This window comes from Dryas octopetala, chromosome 1, assembly GCF_963921425.1.
Source record: "Dryas octopetala chromosome 1, drDryOcto1.1, whole genome shotgun sequence".
Lineage (NCBI taxonomy): Eukaryota > Viridiplantae > Streptophyta > Magnoliopsida > Rosales > Rosaceae > Dryas > Dryas octopetala.
Window position 1 is genome coordinate 7,481,712 of NC_141366.1, and position 20,799 is coordinate 7,502,510.

The 20,799-nt window shown below is 35.1% G+C and overlaps 1 protein-coding gene and 1 long non-coding RNA gene across 2 annotated transcripts; one reads left to right on the top strand and one right to left on the bottom strand.

Annotated features, from left to right (window-relative positions):
• Window positions 1-805: 805 nt before the first annotated feature.
• On the top strand, window positions 806-13,702 carry CCC1 (cation-chloride co-transporter 1). The gene is made up of 13 exons (XM_086228680.1): window positions 806-1,240; window positions 4,240-4,389; window positions 5,238-5,316; window positions 6,189-6,280; window positions 7,319-7,433; window positions 7,882-7,982; window positions 8,154-8,215; window positions 9,026-9,238; window positions 9,730-9,844; window positions 10,110-10,304; window positions 11,108-11,508; window positions 12,058-12,219; window positions 12,452-13,702. Exons 1-13 carry the CDS (start codon window positions 1,068-1,070, stop codon window positions 13,540-13,542), a joined length of 2,949 nt encoding a protein of 982 aa, XP_086084806.1. The 5' UTR covers window positions 806-1,067; the 3' UTR covers window positions 13,543-13,702.
• A 253-nt stretch (window positions 13,703-13,955) lies between these two features.
• Window positions 13,956-15,310, bottom strand: LOC147297207 (uncharacterized). Its single transcript, XR_015119921.1, has 2 exons — window positions 14,680-15,310; window positions 13,956-14,286 (listed from the first exon to the last, which is right to left on the bottom strand). It is a non-coding gene; the product is annotated as an uncharacterized LOC147297207 (long non-coding RNA).
• Window positions 15,311-20,799: the final 5,489 nt, after the last annotated feature.

Below are 20,799 nucleotides of genomic sequence, written 5' to 3' on the forward strand. Positions count from 1 at the left end.
ACGGTATGATAATATAATATCAGTCTTTTTCTTCTATTATAACATGACAATATAATATCAGTCTTTTTCTTGATCGAATGCTTAGTATTTTTATTTCACAATATAATATCAGTCTTTTTCTTCTATTATAATATGACAATATAATATCAGTCTTTTTCTTGATTGAATGTTTAGTATTTTACAATATAATATTAGTCTTTTTCTTCTATTATAATATGACAATATAATATCAATCTTTTTCGGCCAATGCTATTCAGACCACCCTAAATTGCTAAGTTGACCACCCTATTTCAAATTTCCAACTTTACTCTTAAAACAAAAAAATTTCAATTTTGTTCGTTGGGTCATTCGACAGTTATCTACCGAAATATTTATGGTTATTCGACAGTTATCTGCTGAACATTGGTGGATTATTCGGTGGATAACTACCGAATGGAAATGAAAAAGGCATTCGACAGTTATCTACCGAAATATTTGCATTTATTCGACACTTATCTGCCGAACATTGGTGGATATTTCGGTAGATGACCACCGAATAAATCTGGGTGATTTTATCATATTTTTACAATAAAGGATAAAATAAAAAAAAAATTGAAAAAAATTTATTAGGGTGGTTTGCATAGCCTCCCTCGTCTTTTTCTTGATTGAACGCTTAGTATTTCGTGACGCAACATTTGAACTTTTTCTTATATCCATATACATATTCGAAAAACTGAAAAAGGATACAATGCGAACGCGCACAAGGGCTGGGTTTAAAAGGCGCGTGGTCTGGCGTCAAAATTTGACGTCGTCCTCAAATCCGCATTTCTTTTCTTGTGTTTTTCCCGGTTGGGTTATACAATAAGAAAACCCGATTTCGTCTCCTGCTTTATTCAATTCAAAGGCGTCTGTATCTCTTTTTGATTCTTCAACGATAATAAAATTGTTCTTAAATCCCACAAATATATACATAAAATCTATCTTTCGCAGTTTCATTGCATAGATAGATCTTTGAGGCACAGATCTGCATCCAATTCTATAGGCTTGTAAGAAGATTGCTTTCTCTTCTATTAGATCCAAAGAGAGAAATGGACAATGCTGACATTGAAGTTGGTGGAGAAGACGAGTTCCATGGCCAGAGGGGTCGCAAGTACCGCCCCGTCGTTGACGACGATCGCGCCGTGCTCGAGATGTCGTCCATGGATCCTTCCTCATCTTCTTCTTCTTCGTCTGCTATCCCCGTTCACCAAGCTTCTCTCAAGTACGCTATTCACTATCACACACACCCTGTCTCTCTTTCTGCATATATGCGATTTTGGGATTTGAAAGGTGTTTAATAATGAATTTGATGCGCTGGGCTCTGCTTTTTATGGATTCTTGTGGAAAATGAGTTAAACCCACTAGTGGAATTTATCAAAATGGTGTTTAAGTAAACTCAGCTCTTCAATTAACGACTAATTCAGGATTCTTGGATTCTGAATGCAATTTAAGTAGAACTTTTTATCTAATGATGATTCAAATTAATGCAGGTTTTGTGTTTATGCGTGTAAATAATTGTTTGTATATGTATGTAATTTGCATCTTTATAGTAAAGATCATGTCTTTGGTAGGGAAGAAAGTAGGTACGCCTGTTTGTTTGTATCTATATTTGCAGTTGGTGATGCAGAGGATTTTCTGTTTTTCAATACTCAATACGTGTTACATGGCTAGTGATGCATGTGCTGATGGATTTCATTTTGAGTGTACATCTCAGTATTTTTATTTTTATTTTTTTTGAAGAGAGTGTACATCTCAATATGACAGTAGATTGAAATACACAATCCATACTATGCGTGAAAAGTGTAAAGATTTTGAATACAATACAAATGGGTAGTGTGTTTTTTGTTCTTTTTTAGGGAGATTTTACACTTTGCTACTTCTGTTGATTGCTTCTTGAACTGACAATTGAAGCAATGTGCTTTTCAAAGTTTGAAGTTTATGTCATTGTGGTACTTCTAGAAGTTGATTCCATCAGTTACTAACAAATAGGAATTTTTATGCGTACTGACTAAAAAAAGGGGTGCCAAGTGACATGTAGATACTAAGCATATGTAAGCCAGTTCAAGATTACTGTTCATAAATGCATTTTGGCTCACTTGGATTTTCATGTGAGTCACACATGATGCTTTTCCATTAGGAGATAAATGGATATATGGCCTTACTTGATGCACAATTTCAATTTAGCACATTGTGAATGTGTTAGTTTCAAATTTCATGCCGATAGTTGGAAAACTGTGTAAATAGGCAGTTTCTAAAAGGAAATCATTATATAGCTATGATTTTGATGGTATGGTAGTGACTTTGGTAAAATCTATTATCAATTGCAGTGAAGTGTCAAAACATGAATAAACTCACAGAAGGAAAAATGTTAGAATGCTGGATTGAGTATTATTATTATTATTATTTTGAATCCGGTGTTGGATAAAGTGAGGAAGAGGTTAGACGGGAGAAACATAAAGGTTGTTTGCCTATGGGTGGGAGACTTACCTTGATTCAATCGGTTGTGGGTAGCATTCCTACTTGTTTCATGTCATTCTTCAGAATGTCTAGTAGGGTGGTTAGAATGTTAGAGATTTGATGAGGGTTTTTCTTTGGAAGGGGATTGGCAAGGGGAGGAGGGACCACTTAATAAATTAGTTGGGATATAGTGCAGAAATCAATGGAGACAGGGTGTTAACTATTGGAAACTTATTGAAAATAAAGGATGGTTAGCATTGGGGTGCTTTCTCCATCAGCTTCTCCTTGTGGTGTTCAATCATGAGGAGTAAGTAAGGAGTCTGATCTTATGGGTGAGATTATCGGGTTGTAGAGAGAGGTTCCTTTCTGTAATATAATTAGCATTGGAAGTGCATTTCTCAGGGTTGCTCTTCTTTCTATCAGTTGTTAGAATTTGTGGTTGGGAATGGAGCTAAAATTTGATTTTGGAGAGATGTTTAGCATGCTGAATTGTCTTTTCAATCTTTGTTTCCTCATTTATACTGTGAACTCTAAATCGTAAATGTAATTATTTCTTCCATAGCTTTATTTTCATCTTCTGGATCATGTAATAGAATTTAAACTTTCGAATGAACTTGAATGACTGAGAATTCTCAAAATAATCATATTTTTTTGTCTTGTATCAATAATGTCTGCTTGAATCTTAATTGTTCCGATAGAAGATCTTGGTTGGATCATGCTTCTGGGAATTATAATATAAATCCTTTTTCATTTTATCATAGAAAGCCCTATCGATCAAGTTTTTGAGCCATATAAGATGATTCGAATGGTTGGTGTACCCGTTAAATTGCTTGGTTGGTGGCTCACGGGAAAATTAATGCTTATGACATGCTTTTCTTTTTATCTCCATAATATTGTGTTTTGTGCAAATAAGTGTAGGAGAGTGCTGTTCCTATTTTTTGGCATTGTCCATTTACAACACAAATTTGGGTTAGGCTGATGCAGCTGCTTGCGGTGTTTTAAGTTTGGCCTAGAATTGTTATTCCTTGCTGGTGGAAGATTACTTGGGTGTTGGGGCCAATAGAGAGGCGATTATCATTTGGTTTTGTGTGGTGATAAGGTGGAGGAAGTGGGTTCCATTGCGGACAAAATTGTATTTCAGATTTTTCTTTGGTAATTTTTGTCAAAGAACTCTAGGGATCCTTTTAGTCTAATTTATCTTAGTTTGGGGGTGTCTTGACTTGAATGTAATCTAATTTTTTTCTGATCTGACTGAAGGTTTTATTTTGATGGACATCCTGTCCATCCTTTTTGTAGTATTTTTAATGAAAATCATGCCTCGTATTATTTTTAAAGGTGTGGAAATTCATTTTTCCCTCATATTTCTTTTTTTATTATTAATTCATAGGAAGGTATGTTCTGTATCTCTACCATACATGACGTTAAAGATACACAAAAGAATTGGAAATAATACTTGGGTTTGCAGAACATAAATGCATAAAAATTTTAAGGTTTTTTATTTTTTATTTTTTTTATATTAATGGGTTATCAAGATAATCCGTTGAAATAAAATATACTGAGTTTCCTTTGCCAAAATGTTTTTGATAGCTATAAAATATCTGTAAATCAATATTCATTTTCTGGTAATTTTGTTGTTTTACACCTATCTGTTGAAAGGTGGATTTGTATTCATTGCGTGTAAAGAAGATCAAGTAACACATGTAGTAGAATATATTTTAATTTATGCTTACTTAGAATCTCTATACTGTCGGTGTACCATGGCAGGAAAATAAATGTGAGTTCACAGGAAAACATGGGATCTAGCATAAAAGAAGGGCACTCTGCTACTCAAGTTCAAGCCAATGGCCCCCAGAAAGAATCTAAATTGGAGCTGTTTGGTTTTGATTCTCTTGTCAGCATTCTTGGTCTTAAGAGGTATGTTCTTTATGTTAATTAGTATAGTTTGTCGTGCTATGTCACCTATAAAGCATGGATACTCCAAAAATTTCAGTTGAGGACCCGATTCATATGCTCCCAATACATCTTGACACGTATCAGATACTCCAAATCTGTATGCAGTTGACCTTTGACAAGTTTGACCTTTGAATTTGGCATGGATATGTGAGGGATACACTATGGGTACACAAGGGATATGGGATGAATAGGAAGGGGTGGTTTTGTAAAGTTTTTCAGATTGATCGAGGGTATGAGGGTCATTTTAAAATGTGATGGCTCATATGAAATCAAAACAGACCAACGAGGGTTTAGTTGAGTGGTTCGGCCCATGGTTTGCTGCCATGTGGTCTGGGGTTCGATTCCTTAAAGGTATCTAGCTATTTGCTAGCTTTTCCTGCCTCCCAAAGATTGTAGGGTTCAGTGGGGTGCCCCAGTATCCTGTATTGTTGTATCCTAGTTTTTAGAGATTTGTTGTATTGCTGTATTGTATCATGTATCCTGTATCTTGTACCTACACAACATAGTCTATCACCTTGTTCAATGTTATTATACACGTACATAGTAAATCCTATGTATATACATGTCTAGACATGCAAACACACTTACAAATGGATTTATTTGCAGGTTTAAAGTTTTATATATACATATATATATTTTTGTTTCCTATATAATCTCTTCCTGAGAAAGGGTGTGAGGATGAGAGCATTTGGCAGTTTTCCTCCTAGTATGTGATTCTAAGAATTTTCTTGACATGAAAGTCATTCACTAATGTTCATTATTAATTTGTGGCTGACTGGCTGGCATTAATATGTTCCATGCTGCTCCAGTATGACAGATGATGAAACTGCAGCACCATCTAGTCCTAGAGATGGTGAAGATATTTCTATCACCCAGGGGCGACCAAAGGTATGCTAATCTATTGAGCATCTTTTATTTCGTTTTCTTGTTGCTTGCTCAGTTTCGATAGAAGGATGCTGAAGATTCAGGTTTCCAAATCCTCCTATCAACCCTATGGACTCGATGAAACATTTTATTTTTCTTTTTTGGTTACATTGGAGGAAAGCTGACCACTTTCAGTCTCACATATAATTTAAATTTCTTTGGAAATTAAAATTCCAACCCAATGGAAATGAGTCCAACAAGTGAGCGTTTGACACATTATGAAGACAATCTATAAAGGCACATAAACGATAAAAAACTTGCCAGTAAGGATTTTCTGATCATATATACGCACCTAAAGTAATAAATGCAATAGATATGCCTTTAGTGATTTGCAGTTATATATAAATTCAATGATTTAACAATTTTGTTTACAAGAAAAGAAGAAATAAAGAGAAAAGGAACATTCTTCAAGAATTTTTATCTTTGTTTTTTAAATATAAACTATGATATGAAGTTTTTATCTGAGGTTTTATATATAAAAACTATTATTCCCTTAATTTTATGTTGATGTGGATTTAATTGTTTTAGGAAATTGAGTGCAAATTGAGCATTAATTTGAAGGCAAGGTGTGAATTAAGAAACCATAAGGGTGTTGGCTTAGATGCATAGTTACCTGTCTTATTCCTCCTAAATTTATGATATTTTTTATGCAATTGATTGTATAACTTGGTCCAATACAAGTCTCGTTTCACAATAAAAAAATTTATTATGTAGCTTGAAAGTGGACAGTGATCATAAATTATATATCATATTGTTACACTTTCTTGAAATTTGTTACTGCACTTTCTTTAATTCTGAAGCTTTTCTGTATCTTTTGTTGTGCATTTATCTTGCAGCCTACTGGTCTCAAATTGGGTACACTGATGGGTGTATTTGTCCCATGCCTGCAAAACATATTGGGAATTATCTACTATATCCGATTTTCTTGGTAACTCTTGATTTGCCTGATGTTCATCTTGCTTTCATGTGCAATTCTATTTCAAATCATTTGCAGGATGTATGAACAATTATATGTTTGGTGCATGATTTGTTGTTAGATGTTAATTTTGTGTATGAATGGTGCAATGTAGCAGAAATTTCTTTTGAGTGGTTTGCTTTTCTAAATATTTTATCTACTGAAGTGCTAAGCACATCAGACATCAAGGCATAAAGTTATGTTTACAATTGTACTTTTGTGATTGGCATACTACAGCCCAATTGGTGCAGCTTTCATGGCACCCTCTTTCGTCAGAAGTGGATTTTTCTTGTTGGTTACATCTGAAAAATACTGTTGTCCTTTTTACTAACTGAAACGGCTTTTTGGAGAAGCTCAAATTTGAAGCTTCTTAATTCTCCGGAAAGCTAAGAAAACGCTGTGATTTTTTCACATTGCTAAGTTCCCTGATAACATTCAATTATACATTTTCCTTTTGAATAACTCAAAAACTTCTGGCTATCAGTACTCGTGCAAAAGTTCTATAGACAACAGTATTTTCTGCAGAAGCTGTACTTGTCATAGCTACACTGAATTGGCACTAAGTTCTTGCTTTTGGATATAAATTGGATAGTGCTTTTTCAAAAACTTAAGTTGGAAAATGATTAATCCCATCAGCTATTCCTGCAACCTTCGACAAAAAGAAACAACTATGTCTGCTACCTGATTTAGGAATCCGTGCATTTGGGTAGTCATTTTAGTATATATGGAATCCTCTAAATCTGAAGTCAAAACATAATGGAAAATTATCCTGTCAAATACTTAATGAAAATATCTACTACTCTACTACATGATTTGGGATTCAAGTAACTCGCTGCAAAATGTGGTTAAATGTTGCATATGAATCTTGAATTGGCCTCTATCCTTGGCAGGCATGCATATTCCTCTTTTTAAAACTTCTTATTAGATGCACAGAAGAAGTGATAAATTCCCTGTCAAACAAATCAGATCATTTTGCCACTTTTTGATGGTCTAAATAGATGAAAATTGCAGGATCGTTGGCATGGCTGGGATAGCTGAGTCGCTAGTGTTGGTTTCATTCTGCGGCTTGTGTACTTTCCTGACTGCAATGTCATTGAGTGCCATTGCAACCAATGGTGCTATGAAGGTACACAATATTTATATGATAAGGCTTAATAGATATTACACAGATAGAAGATTATAATAACCCCCAGTCTAGCATAAAATAACAAAGCAATATTTTAACAACTCTTACAGCTGTAAACTGGATTGTGATGTACTGGGGTATAGCACATCAGATTGTTACTTAATATTGTATCTAAAACTTGGATTTGATCACAACAATTATTCCTATTTTCTAGGAATAGTTTCTTGGTATATTATTTTGTATCTTATGGTGTAACTGTGCTCTAGATGCTAATGCATTGTGTTATTCACATTATTGGGTAACAAATCTCAAGTGATGGTTATTTATGTTTTGAGTACTCTGATACCGTATGTTAAAGAATTATTTTATGTTTTGCCAAATAGTTTTCACCAAATGGGTTGTGAAAGAATAGATAATGAATTCTTCTTTGTATTCACTTTTCTTCTAGGGTGGTGGACCGTACTATCTAATTGGTCGTGCTCTTGGCCCAGAAGTTGGAGTTAGCATTGGATTATGTTTCTTTCTAGGAAATGCTGTTGCTGGATCTCTGTGAGTATACACTCTTAAGTGTGATGACATAATGATATCTATGGTTGAGTCTATGAGGCGGATGGAGTTGAGACTAACATAAATGTTCTATTATTTTGATTGCTTTATGTATGTTGTTGATGTGCTAAGAGTACTGAGCTTAATTAGGCTTTCATATTCTTGTGGTTCCAGTTATGTCTTGGGAGCTGTGGAAACCTTCTTGAAAGCTGTGCCAGCTGCTGGGATTTTCAGAGGTAATTTAGCATTGTTCCGGTTGATGATAAAAGCTTTCTTGTGATTTTTTAAAGCGACTAAAATATAAATTCTTGAATGGTTGGTGAATGAGAAGAATTTTTGACAATAGGTTGGAGGAGGTGGATTATTTTTGGGACAGAATGAAAGCCTTTCTATGGGCATCTTTGTCTAAGCATTTTAGGGATATTTCCTTCGTTATAATTCATCTTGATTGGTTGGAGCTTTGTGCATATTGTATCTTAATGTTTGTGAGCTTTTATAATAGGTTTGCTCTTAAGGACCTCTTTTCCATTCTCTTGTTTCTTTCCCTGTTTTCTATGAAGTTTTTATTTTGTATAAGAAAAGAAAAAAGATCTAACCAGTTATGGATTACATGGTTTTCTCATGAAGTTTATAACTTAAATAGAAGTTGATAGTCTACAATGTTGAGTTTTTTAGGTCTATTATTTTACATGGTATCTCAACTACTATAGCTGTTTTATTGGCTGAATACTAAACTTTGTGTCACTGTGACCCTCATAAAACAGACAAACACACCATGTGCGCACATATGCATCCTCTGACCTAATGATTGTTCTGCTTGTGCATGTGATTTATTGTATTTTGGAGATTTGTTTCATGAAACTATACATTTGTGTGCATCGTCGGAGTTTACATAAGATTAAATAATTGGAACTTTTTTTATTTTTTTGTTCTTTTGTAATTTTTACCGAGAATTGGTATAAATAACCAAAGAACATTCATATTAAAAACAAGATTTAAATTAAGTTGAACTGATTTCTTATTTGAATTTCATGTTGTCAACACAGAGACCACCACAGTTAATGGCACGACCGTTACAAGTCCGAGTAATCATGACCTGCAAATATATGGAATAGTTGTGACTATTATCTTATGCTTTATTGTGTTTGGTGGTGTGAAAATGATCAATCGGGTTGCACCTGCTTTCCTCATACCTGTTTTACTCTCGCTGTTCTGCATATATGTTGGGATTGCTTTGGCAAGGAAGGATTACCCTGACGGTGAGTAAAGTTTTCATTATTTTCGGGAAATGGTACTTATCTATATATATATATGTATGTATGTATGTATGTGTGTGTGTGTATACTAGGAAGCTTCAAGTGTGGATGTCCACATTTAAAAAAGCAATGCAGATGTCTTCATCCCAGCCAAATTAGCATGACAACCTCAATCAAAAGCACAAAAGACTCTCAATAAATAGTCAATACCACACTCTGCTCAACCACAAGGAATATCTCCAAAGGCTGATACTTGGATCTAGTTGGAAACCCTTGTATTATTTTTCCTTTTGTTCGTTGTGGTTATAGGCTGCATGCCTGGACCAATTTCGTGTAACTTTTCAATAGATGTTGTGGATCTTGTCAGGCCAACCATAGCATTGTAGTAACTTGACTTTATCAATCTTTGTTCCAATCAAATGTTTTCTTTTATACTTGTTGGCTTGTTCTTAGTGGGGGTAAACGTATAATATTTCTCAAAATGTTTGATACAGCTGGAATCACGGGATTGAGTTTGGACTCCTTCAAAGAAAACTGGGAATCGGATTATCAGAAGACAAATAATGCTGGAATTCCTGATCCTAATGGAAAAGTAAACTGGGATTTCAAGTAAGCCGTGGCAATGAATCTTATAAACTTTGGTAGTTTTGCATGTGTGGGTTAAAATAAATATGTAAATGTCTAGGTTCTTTATTTTATTTTATTTTCAAATGACTGATTCATCAATCTTAATCTTTTATTTTTGACATTAGTTGCTATTAGGGCTGCAACTGAGCTAAGCCTGAGCTTGGCTCTGTACTACTACCTATTTTGGTTTAGGATAGGGGTGCTTTTTCTTTTCTTTTCTAACCATGTTTTTAATTTTTGTTTCCAGTGCAATGGTTGGTCTCTTTTTCCCTGCTGTGACAGGAATTATGGCAGGTTCAAATCGGTCTGCCTCACTGAAAGACACTCAGCGTTCAATTCCCATTGGAACATTGGCTGCAACTCTTTCAACTACTGCAATGTATCTGATCTCTGTGTTATTATTTGGAGCCCTTGCTACCAGACATAAGCTTTTGACTGACAGGTATGCATATTTTCTTATGGTTGCTTTCTCTCTCTCTCTCTGTTCCTCATTTTGACTCTATTTATTTCAGAAGTTCTCTTATTTTGCATATTTACTTGTGTGTGTCCATCAGCACTTAGTTGTGTTCAAGTATGTGGCAACTTATGAGTCTGGGTACTATTTGTTTTTCTATATCCAATTTTGCTCATCAACTTTAGGAAGGGAAAACTAAAAGTGCAAATAAAGATTGGGAATACTTCAAGATAAGCAAGAAGACAGAGGTGACAGATATATTGTACTAAACTGTTAAAGTTCCCCTCTTTACCTAGCATTTTTTCCTCAGATTCTATGACATGGGGCACATATTTATCCATGCTGAAAGAAGTACGGAAATTTTAATATTTGTGGTTGCAAATTGATATTTCCTGCATACATCTGAGTGCAATTCATAGGTTCACTGCCAGGACTTTATTTTACGAAAGATTAAATTTATTTGTTTCGTAGAAAATCTGCTGCCCTCTTGGACCATCTAACTTTGGGTAAAGCATTTCTGATTCATTTCCCAGAGGGTTTAGGTTTGGGGAGTGCCTTTGTTTGTTTGTTTTTAACTCTTCAGGAATTGGAACAGCTGAATATCAGTTGGTCTTGTGTTCTGTCTCTGGACACTTATTTCATATATTACCAAATTTGTATCAAATTGAATTCTCAAAGTTGGAGTTTCTGTTTAGGTAGTTATTTGTCTACATGTTTAAATAGAATCTTGCATGAGTGAATAATGTACCTTGTTCATTGTTGCATTGCTGAAACTGGATCTTTTTGCGCAGGATGCTTACTGCTACAATATCTTGGCCGTTTCCAGCATTCATTTACGTTGGAATAATTCTTTCAACCTTGGGTGCTGCTCTTCAAAGCCTGACTGGTGCCCCCCGTCTGCTTGCAGCAATAGCCAATGACGATATTTTACCTGTTCTTAACTACTTCAAGGTTGCAGATGGGAACGAGCCTCACATTGCTACCTTATTTACTGCGTTCCTCTGTATTGGGTGTGTCATAATTGGGAACCTGGACCTTATCACGCCAACTATAACTATGTTTTTCCTTCTATGTTACGCGGGTGTGAACTTATCTTGCTTCCTTCTGGATCTTCTAGATGCTCCCAGCTGGCGTCCTCGGTGGAAATTTCACCACTGGAGCCTCTCTCTTCTTGGAGCATCACTTTGTATTGGTATGCTTCCTCTTGTATTTATTTTGTACTTTGTTTTCAGCATTGTGATAGAAACAATTTTTTTACAGAAAGGCAATGAAAGGGTAGGTAGGATAAATTAAGTGCTAGATCTTTCAGCTATTGGAAATGCAGGCACTAGTTTGTGCCTGAAAAGATCTTTTGGGAATGTGATTATAGGAAGCTGCTCATATTAGTTGGAGAGCCTACATAATTGTTCGGATTCTCAAAATGATGTATCCTATATTTTTATCACTGTCAGGATTGATTAAATGATGGATCCTATTTATTTAGAAGCGAAGAGAGTTTTGTGCTTGTTTGTCCACAAATGGGAATCTGTAGAAAGATTCAAAAGGACTTACATGTTACAGTCAAAATTTGATAACTTTCATTGCATTTGATGGCGTAGCATCTGTCAGGGGTGTGATGCTGTTACTGACTATAGTGTTGGCTCTTGTTATTTTATGTGCATGCTTATGTGTGCTTGTAAGAAGTTCAAATTTGATGTCCTTTGAAGATTTTATTTACCTTGTGTGTTTTCTTTGCATGCAGTGATCATGTTCTTGATCTCCTGGTCATTCACTGTAGTGTCTCTAGCCCTTGCAAGCCTTATCTATTATTATGTGAGCATCAAAGGAAAGGCTGGGGATTGGGGTGATGGTTTCAAGAGTGCATATTTCCAACTAGCTCTCCGCAGTCTTCGATCGCTAGGAGGTGCGTATAAATCTAAATATGTTACAATATAATAAGTAATGCTCTTGATGAGTGCTGCACTTTTTGTGGGCATAATATCCACGCCTCTCCTTTAAAGAGGAGGTTCCAAGTTCCAATCTCCCCTTTCAAAATGTTGTTACTATTTGTTTTTTTCTTTTAAAGGAAGTGCATGTGTCTAGTGTGTGCTTGTGTGCTGAGCTTTATCTTATTTAGCTTTTCACTGTATATGCAGCAAATCAAGTGCACCCAAAGAATTGGTATCCCATCCCCCTGATATTCTGCCGGCCTTGGGGGAAGCTGCCAGAAAATGTACCCTGCCATCCCAAACTCGCTGACTTTGCCAACTGCATGAAGAAGAAGGGCAGGGGAATGTCTATCTTTGTGTCTATTCTAGACGGTGACTACCATGAATGTGCTGAAGATGCCAAGGCTGCCTGCAAGCAGCTTGCTACCTACATTGACTACAAGCATTGTGAAGGTGTAGCTGAGATTGTTGTGGCCCCCAGTATGACTGAAGGCTTCCGCGGAATTGTCCAGACAATGGGTCTTGGCAATCTCAAGCCAAACATTGTGGTGATGCGGTATCCCGAAATTTGGCGTCGTGAAAACTTGACGGAAATTCCAGCCACCTTTGTTGAAATAATTAATGATTGCATTGTTGCAAACAAGGCAGTTGTTATTGTCAAGGGTCTAGACGAATGGCCCAATGAGTATCAGAGGCAGTATGGCACTATTGATTTGTATTGGATAGTGAGAGATGGAGGTCTCATGCTTCTTCTCTCTCAACTCCTCCTCACCAAGGAGAGCTTTGAGAGTTGTAAAATTCAGGTTTTCTGCATTGCAGAGGAGGATTCTGATGCTGAGGGACTCAAGGCTGATGTGAAGAAGTTTCTGTATGATCTTCGAATGCATGCTGAAGTGATTGTTATAACAATGAAATCGTGGGACGTGCAAGGAGAAGGGGGGTCTCACCAAGATGAATCGGTGGAGGCATTCACTGCTGCTCAGAAGCGGATAGCTACCTACTTGGCAGATATGAAGGCATCAGCTGAGAAACAAGGGACCCCGCTAATAGCCGATGGGAAGGCAGTTGTTGTGAATGAAAAGCAGGTGGAGAAGTTTCTTTACACCACTCTGAAGCTGAATTCAACAATACTCAGATACTCAAGAATGGCAGCAGTTGTTCTGGTGAGCTTACCTCCACCTCCGGTCAACCACCCGTCATATTTCTACATGGAATACATGGATTTGTTGGTGGAGAATGTGCCAAGACTTCTGATGGTGAGAGGATACCGTAGAGATGTTGTAACTCTATTCACATAGTTTCAGTGGACTGCATCCTGGATGGTATTTGCCGCATTTTTAGTTATTGTTCATATATTTTGTTTTCTTCTCTCATTTTTAATTTTTGTAGTTTAAACGTTGTATTCATTCTTTTTACCATCGTTCTGGTTAGAGCAGCATTGTTCTGGTTAGAGCAGCATTTTACTGGCTCCTTCTTAGCATGTTCTCATTAAAATTTTGAAATATAGCCCTTTTTGGGATGTTAAATTTTCATTTAAAAGTTTACTTTGACGTGATCAAGAATCTAATTTATTTATTTCTTGTACCTCCCCATACCTTAGCAAAAATAATCTTTTTTAAATTTTTATTTTTACATTAAACGAATAGCAAACCCAAGGGCAATTTCAAGTTCCACTTCATAAGTATCTCATACTTGTGTAAAAAGTAATCCATACACGATCAAATTGCCATGATTACCACCATGCATATGTTCATTATATATGGAAGACAATAATATTCAGAATAAACCAAACCAAAATTAATCCACAAGGAAAAACTTAAGCCACAAGATTCAATTTGTAGAATGGAAACAGACTCATCATAGTTTGTGACGAGTGAAGACAAACACTAATTAAACAAAACCCATTCCCAGAAGTTGATTGAAATCAGAATTTTTTGTCTAGAGGAAGACAAAACAAGGCCCAAAAAACAAGCACAACCTCATCATCAGGTCCCAAATCATCCAAATCCTAGAGCAGCTCCTTCACGGATACGGTCCTGCCGCTGCAACACACCAATAGAACAATTGGAATTCGGGAAGCGATTTAGAGAAAATAGGGGTAAAAGTAAAACACCTTTGCAACATAATCCAGCAATCATAAAGCGACTTGTGCGCTTCAACGAGAAAATTTAAGTTAACCCTTTGGTTTTTATTTAACGATTTTTAAATTTTTTGTTTTAGAATGTGGAAATTTAACTCTCGAGTTCAAGTTTCAACTGAGAAGTACTCAAATCCCCAAGAGCAATTACTTACAGGGATTTGGAGCACTTCTTGAGAAGGGTTCGAACATTTCTCGATGGAAACTCAAATACTACTAAATTTCTAAATTCTAAAAAAAAAAAACTAAAAATGTTTAACTGAAACAAATCGTAGCTAATTTTTCAAATTTGGCTTACCAATATCCATACTATTAACGTATCGATTCTTGTATATTGTCCCATAGCTCTTTGGATGTTTTGGATGCCATAACGGGTCTTGTCAATACGGTGAACATCTTGAGTGCTGAAGGTGAGAGAGTAGCATTGATCACCGCCATCACTGCTTGATCTTCCCTGCACCAATTTTCATAGCTTGGATTACTTACTCTGAGTCCACATGTTTGTGGTGGCCATTTGATTGAGCCATCCACATACCCCAAAACACCGTGAGCTTTGAGTATGGCAGTCATCAGAAACTTCCAAGCCACAAGGTTACCGTTCTCCAATCTGATGGGCATGAGATTGTGTATTTTTGAAAGCAGATTCAAGAAAGGTGTCTCACCAGGTGAGTAGCGAGAAGACAATAATGAAAGTGAAGAAGAAGGATTCATCGGATTTTTGGACAGAAATTGATAGATCTAACTCTATACACATACACAACTCACACTACCAACTCCCAAGAAGAGCTTATGCTGTATATGATTCACAATTTCACACCAACTACAGACCTCCTCCATTCAAAGTAAAATATTCGACTCTCCTAAAAAGAAACTCCATATTATTATTATTGGCCAAAAAATGTAGAAAAGAAACTCCATATCGTCCTTTATCTAACTATTGGTTTCTTTAGTTACTAACTTTAATAAAAAGTTGGCTTTGTCATAAAAGCAAAGGACGGCTGTCATCCACTAAGTATTGTCAATCAAAGTATCAAACACAAAACTTTCATAAATTGAAATTCGTTCAAAGAATATTAAATTTACCACAGTTATGCACTTATGTAACTTATGTTAGATTTACTTGTATTTTTAAGATCAACATAAATTTTATCAAATTTGTCATAAAAGATAAAAGTTGCCTATTTAAAAAAACTCACAATGACAAATTAATTTAATTTAATTATATACATTTTTATTACATTACAATACTGATTGGTTCACAATATTGTTTCAAAAAATTTTGTATGATTGCCGGGAACTAGATATCGGCATGAAGGGAAGGAGAAGCACGAAAATACATAGTAAACTACGTCTTTAGAAATCTTGATGTTCTATGCTTGAAGATATCTTCATCATTAATTAAATTCCAACTGTCAAATTAATTCCAACCTTAATGGGATATGAATACGAATATAGGATAAGGGACATATCCCATACACAATTACACATTTCATTTTATTCCCTCTAATGGAATATGATGGCTTGACAGTACTGCTTCAGCTGTGATGAGTAGCATGAGAGACATGGGTGTCCTGAGTGTTTTGAGATTGGTGCATATGAGTGTCCTGAGTATTTTGAGGTTGATGCACTTCCTTTTGTGGGGCAGCGCACTTGATTTATACTCCTATTAGACCATTCATTGATTGACTTTCAAAATTGTACTCCATTATGTCCTTAACGCTTAACAGAAGGCATCCAAGTGAGCCATCCACATAGCCGAAAAGATTGTGAGCTTTGAGTATGGTGGTCATCAGATGCTTCCAAATAGGAAAGTTAGTGTAGTACAATCTGATGGGCATGAGGTTGTGTATGTTTGAGAGCAGATTCGAAATAGGTGTGGAGATAAAAGATGAAGAAGAAGAAAAAGAAGGAGCCATCGCAATTAAGCTAGCAATTGCAAAAAATGATCGTTCTGGCTAGAGCAGCATTTTACTAGTTCCCTCTTGACATGTTCTCATTAAAATTTTGAAATATAGCCCTTTTTGGGATGTTAAATTTTCATTTAAAAGTTTACTACAACATAATCAAGAATCTAGTCTATTTATTTCTTGTCCCTCCCCATACCTTAGCAAAAATAATTTAAGAAAAAATAATCTTTTTTTAATTTTTATTTTTACATTAAATGAATAGCAAACCCAAGGGCAATTTCAAGTTCCACACTTCCACTTCACAAGTATCTCATACTTGTGTAAAAAGTAATCCATACATGATCAAATTGCCATGATTACCACCATGCATATGTTCATTATATATGGAAGACAATAATATTCAGGATAAACCAAACCAAAATTAATCCACAAGGAAAAATTTAAGCCACAAGATTCAATTTTTAGAATGGAAACAGACTAATCATAGTTTGTGAAGACAAACACTAATTAAACAAAAACCATTCCCAGAAGTTGATTGAAATCATAATTTTTTGTCTAGAGGAAGACAAAACAAGGCCCAAAAAACAAGCCCAACCTCATCAGGTCCCAAATCATCCAAATCCTAGATAGAGCAGCTCCTTCACGGATACGGTCCTACCGCTGCAACACACCAATAGAACAATTGGAATTCGGGAAGCGATTTAGAGAGAATAGGGGTAAAAGTGTAAAACACCTTTGCAACATAATCCAGCAATCATAAAGCGACTTGTGCGCTTCAACGGCAAATTTTAAGTTAACCCTTTGGTAATCCAGCAATCATAATCCACCAAAATCCGTAAAATTAAGTAGAAAATTCAATTTGAAGAATTAATGAAATAAACTACCAAACTAAATACATATAGTTTGTGAATTGTGATGGCAAACACTACCTAATATAACTAATAAACTATTCCTAATACAACTTAAATGGATAGCCTTTGTAGCTGAAGCCATAGCTCTCTTGATGTCTTGCAGTGGACGACGTGCGGGCGTATCGAAGATGAGAGTGTGACATTGATCAACACCATCACTACTTGATCCTCTCTGCACCACATGTTGTAGCTTGGACTAATCTCCGCCCTTGATTCTCTGAAATTGTAAAAGTATTTTTTAGGGCATTCCAGCGAGCCATCGACGTAGCCCAAAAGATTATGAGCTTTGAGTATGGAGGTCATCACATACTTCCAAAGAAAATAGTTGGTAGAATATTTTTCTAATCTCATGCGCATGAGATTGAGAATGTCTGAAAGCATAACAGAGAAGGAGATTGATGATGATGGTGATGATAATAAACAAGGAGCCATTGGATTAATTAGGACAGAATCTCCAACAATCAATTAAACCAAATTGCAAGAAATTGATGACCCAACTCTCTCTCTCTCGGTCTTTGATTTGCTCAATTGTTGAATTAATTAAACTCAATTGATTTGCTCAGACATATGTGAATATGTGATTACCGGCAGTGGTCTTTAAATACAAACTATATTCCTACCTTGTATAGGAGTATAGGACAGCCAATTACTAAACTCTCTATTCCTACCTTGTATAGGAACTCTCTATTAATTAACCTGGCTTTTGGAATACCCATGCTCTGCATCTTTGTTGGTCACGATCAGGGCCGCCCTGAGCATGGGCCAGCAACTGCCACCGCCCAGGGCCCATTTCTAAGGGGGCCCAAAACTTATATATATATATTATAATTATATAATATAATACCAACGTTGGTCTACTCTGCTTTAACGTTGCACTGCTTTACAGTTTACTGTTTACACTTTATTACCTCTCTTTTAAAATAAAATAAAATATTAAATATATTACCTCTGCTTTACACCTTTTTTTTTTGGCCAACAACCTCTGCTTTACACTTACCAGCGTTGTTCTACTCTCTCTTTTTTTGGACTGTTGGTCTACTCTCAGTCTCTCTCTTATCTCCTCTCTCACAGTGACAGTCTCACATCTAATTACTCTTCTACTGAAATATGAATAGTCTTCAATTGGGGAAAATACTAAGTCTGCAAGGTGTTATTGTTCTAAAATTTGATTTCTAAGTCTATATTCTAGAAAATGTAATGACTGTTTGGTAAATGTAATGACTGACCGGCCCTGGTCACGGTGCATTCGGGACTTTAATTGGCCTCTGGGCTTTCCGATATGAAATTATCAAAGGCTTTAATTATACACACCTATATTTGCTTACTTATAAAATAATAATAATAATAATACACCTATATTTACTTAAACAGAGGAGGTGCTGTTCTTGGCCAAAAAAAAAAACAGAGGAGGTGCTAGTATAAAAAAAGAAAAAAAGAAAAAAGGTTAATAACAACAATTTGTGTAGTTTAATCATTCTTTTTTTTTTTTTTTTCTGTTGCCAAAGTCACATAAACATTTTGAATAGCCCTTTTTGGGGATTCTAAAATTTTAATTAAAAGTGAGAGCATTCGAGGGAAAATGCTTAGGTACTAAAGTTTGAATACCAATTTTGTACTCATAACCAATTTACACTTTTTATGAAATTGGACTAATCTCCGTCCTTGATTTTATGAAATTGTAAAAAGTATTTTTTCGGGCATTCCAACGAGCCATCCACGTAGCCCAAAAGATTGTGAGCTTTGAGTATCACATACTTCCAAAGAAATTAAATAGTTGGTGGAATATTTTTCTAATCTCATGGGCATGAGATTGAGAATGTCTGAAAGCATAACAAAGAAAGAGATTGATGTTGATGTTGATGTTGATGGTGATGATAATAAAGAAGGAGCCATTGGATTTAGGAGAGAATCTCCAAGAATTAATTAAAGCAAAATTGCAAGAAATTGATGATCTAACTCTCCCTCAATTCATGAACTCAATTGATTTGCTCACACATACGTACGTGATACCGGCAGTGTGGTCTTGAATACAACTCAATTCCTATAGGAACAGTTCATGAACAGCATAACACGTCCGCTTGCGGCTTGCCCTTTGGTCCTGACAGCCAATTAGACGCTGCCACGTGTTAGGTGGTTCTTTCCGAATTTTCAATCTCTTAATTCAAAATTGAATAGGCTTGTTAATTTTCTCCTTTCAATCACCTGAAAAAAATAATAATATATAAAGCTTTCTTTTCCTATTCTCTCTAGGGGAGTTTAAGAAGACCACACAAAAAAAATCGTGACATCAAGTAAACGACAAATATCTCTTTTATTCCAATGGGCGGGCCGGGACAAAATTTTTCATCTAGATTAAAATTAATGAAATTAGCTTTCTTTTTTTCTTATGAAAATATCAAAAGTTTCATCCAAGAGTTGGGTTTATACTTATAATGTGAAAAAATTCAAGCAATTATACTGTAAGTCTGTAACGGGCCCAACTGAACTAAGGAAAGAGCCAATCGCCCATATCTCCGTATCTCCTTTTTTATTTTTTGAGATATTTAATCAAAAAAATATTTTTATATCTCCATGGAAAATACTTATTGCCCAACTTAATTTTTTCAATTTGTGTTTCTCAACTTACGTGGCAATAATTTATTTGACAATGTTTATCTTTCTATTTTTTAATTTTTTTTAATATATAAATGTCATGTAAATTGAGTCAAATAGTATTTTTATATTTTCATTATTCACTACTACTTACTAGTCATTAGTTGTGAGACAAAAGAGCATATATTTATTAAATATATACACGTACAAGTCAAAATTCCATGCTTATATTGTTTGAGTTTCCGCATCACTTGTACAAGTCTAAACTAGGGGTGTGTTTCGGCCGGATCGGATCGGAAATAGGGTGTTCCAATTCTAATCCAAAAAATTTTGGAATGGAATTTATGTTCCAATTTCCATTCCAAAAAATCAGAATTTCAACATCTCATTCCGATTCGGAATTTTCGGATTTTTCGAAATTTTTGGAATTTTTCGGAATATAACATTTTCGGAACTTTCGGATAAACATTTGAAATTTTCGAATAAAAAATCGGAATTTTCACATTTTCATAATATTTTTTAGAACATGTTCGGATTTTTTTTAGAATAATGATGAAATTAACAAACAAACAAAATTAAAAGACAATAGATTATGATGCATTTCAATATTTATATTAAAATGTAATTAAAATATATGTCCAATTTAAAAAGAAAATTCAAAATATTAATTTAAATAACATTTAGAACCATACCATCCCATACTATTACCATAAAAAAAAATCTAGAAAAGAAGGGAAAAAAAAAAAAGATGCAATCTAGCAAGGTTTTCATTGCTAGATTATGTATGTTATAAGAGAAATAAATTATGTATGATATATATATTGTGTATGTTTAATGGTATATATTATATATTATAACATACATAATATATAAGAGAAATAAATGTCACTATGAATGTATAATAGGCTTAATAGCACATATCTTAGAGGTGGGGGATTAATCTTTAGAGCTCATTCAACATTGTTAGAATAAATGTCACTAGTAGATACATGTTACTCACACACACAC

Bases quoted from the DNA above. Each gene is read 5' to 3' on its own strand.
- CCC1 (XM_086228680.1), top strand. From the start codon at position 1,068: ATGGACAATGCTGACATTGAAGTTGGTGGAGAAGACGAGTTCCATGGC. The intron at 9,845-10,109 runs GTAAGCCGTGGC...TTTTGTTTCCAG, and splicing joins AAAGTAAACTGGGATTTCAA to TGCAATGGTTGGTCTCTTTT. The intron at 11,509-12,057 runs GTATGCTTCCTC...CTTTGCATGCAG, and splicing joins TGGAGCATCACTTTGTATTG to TGATCATGTTCTTGATCTCC.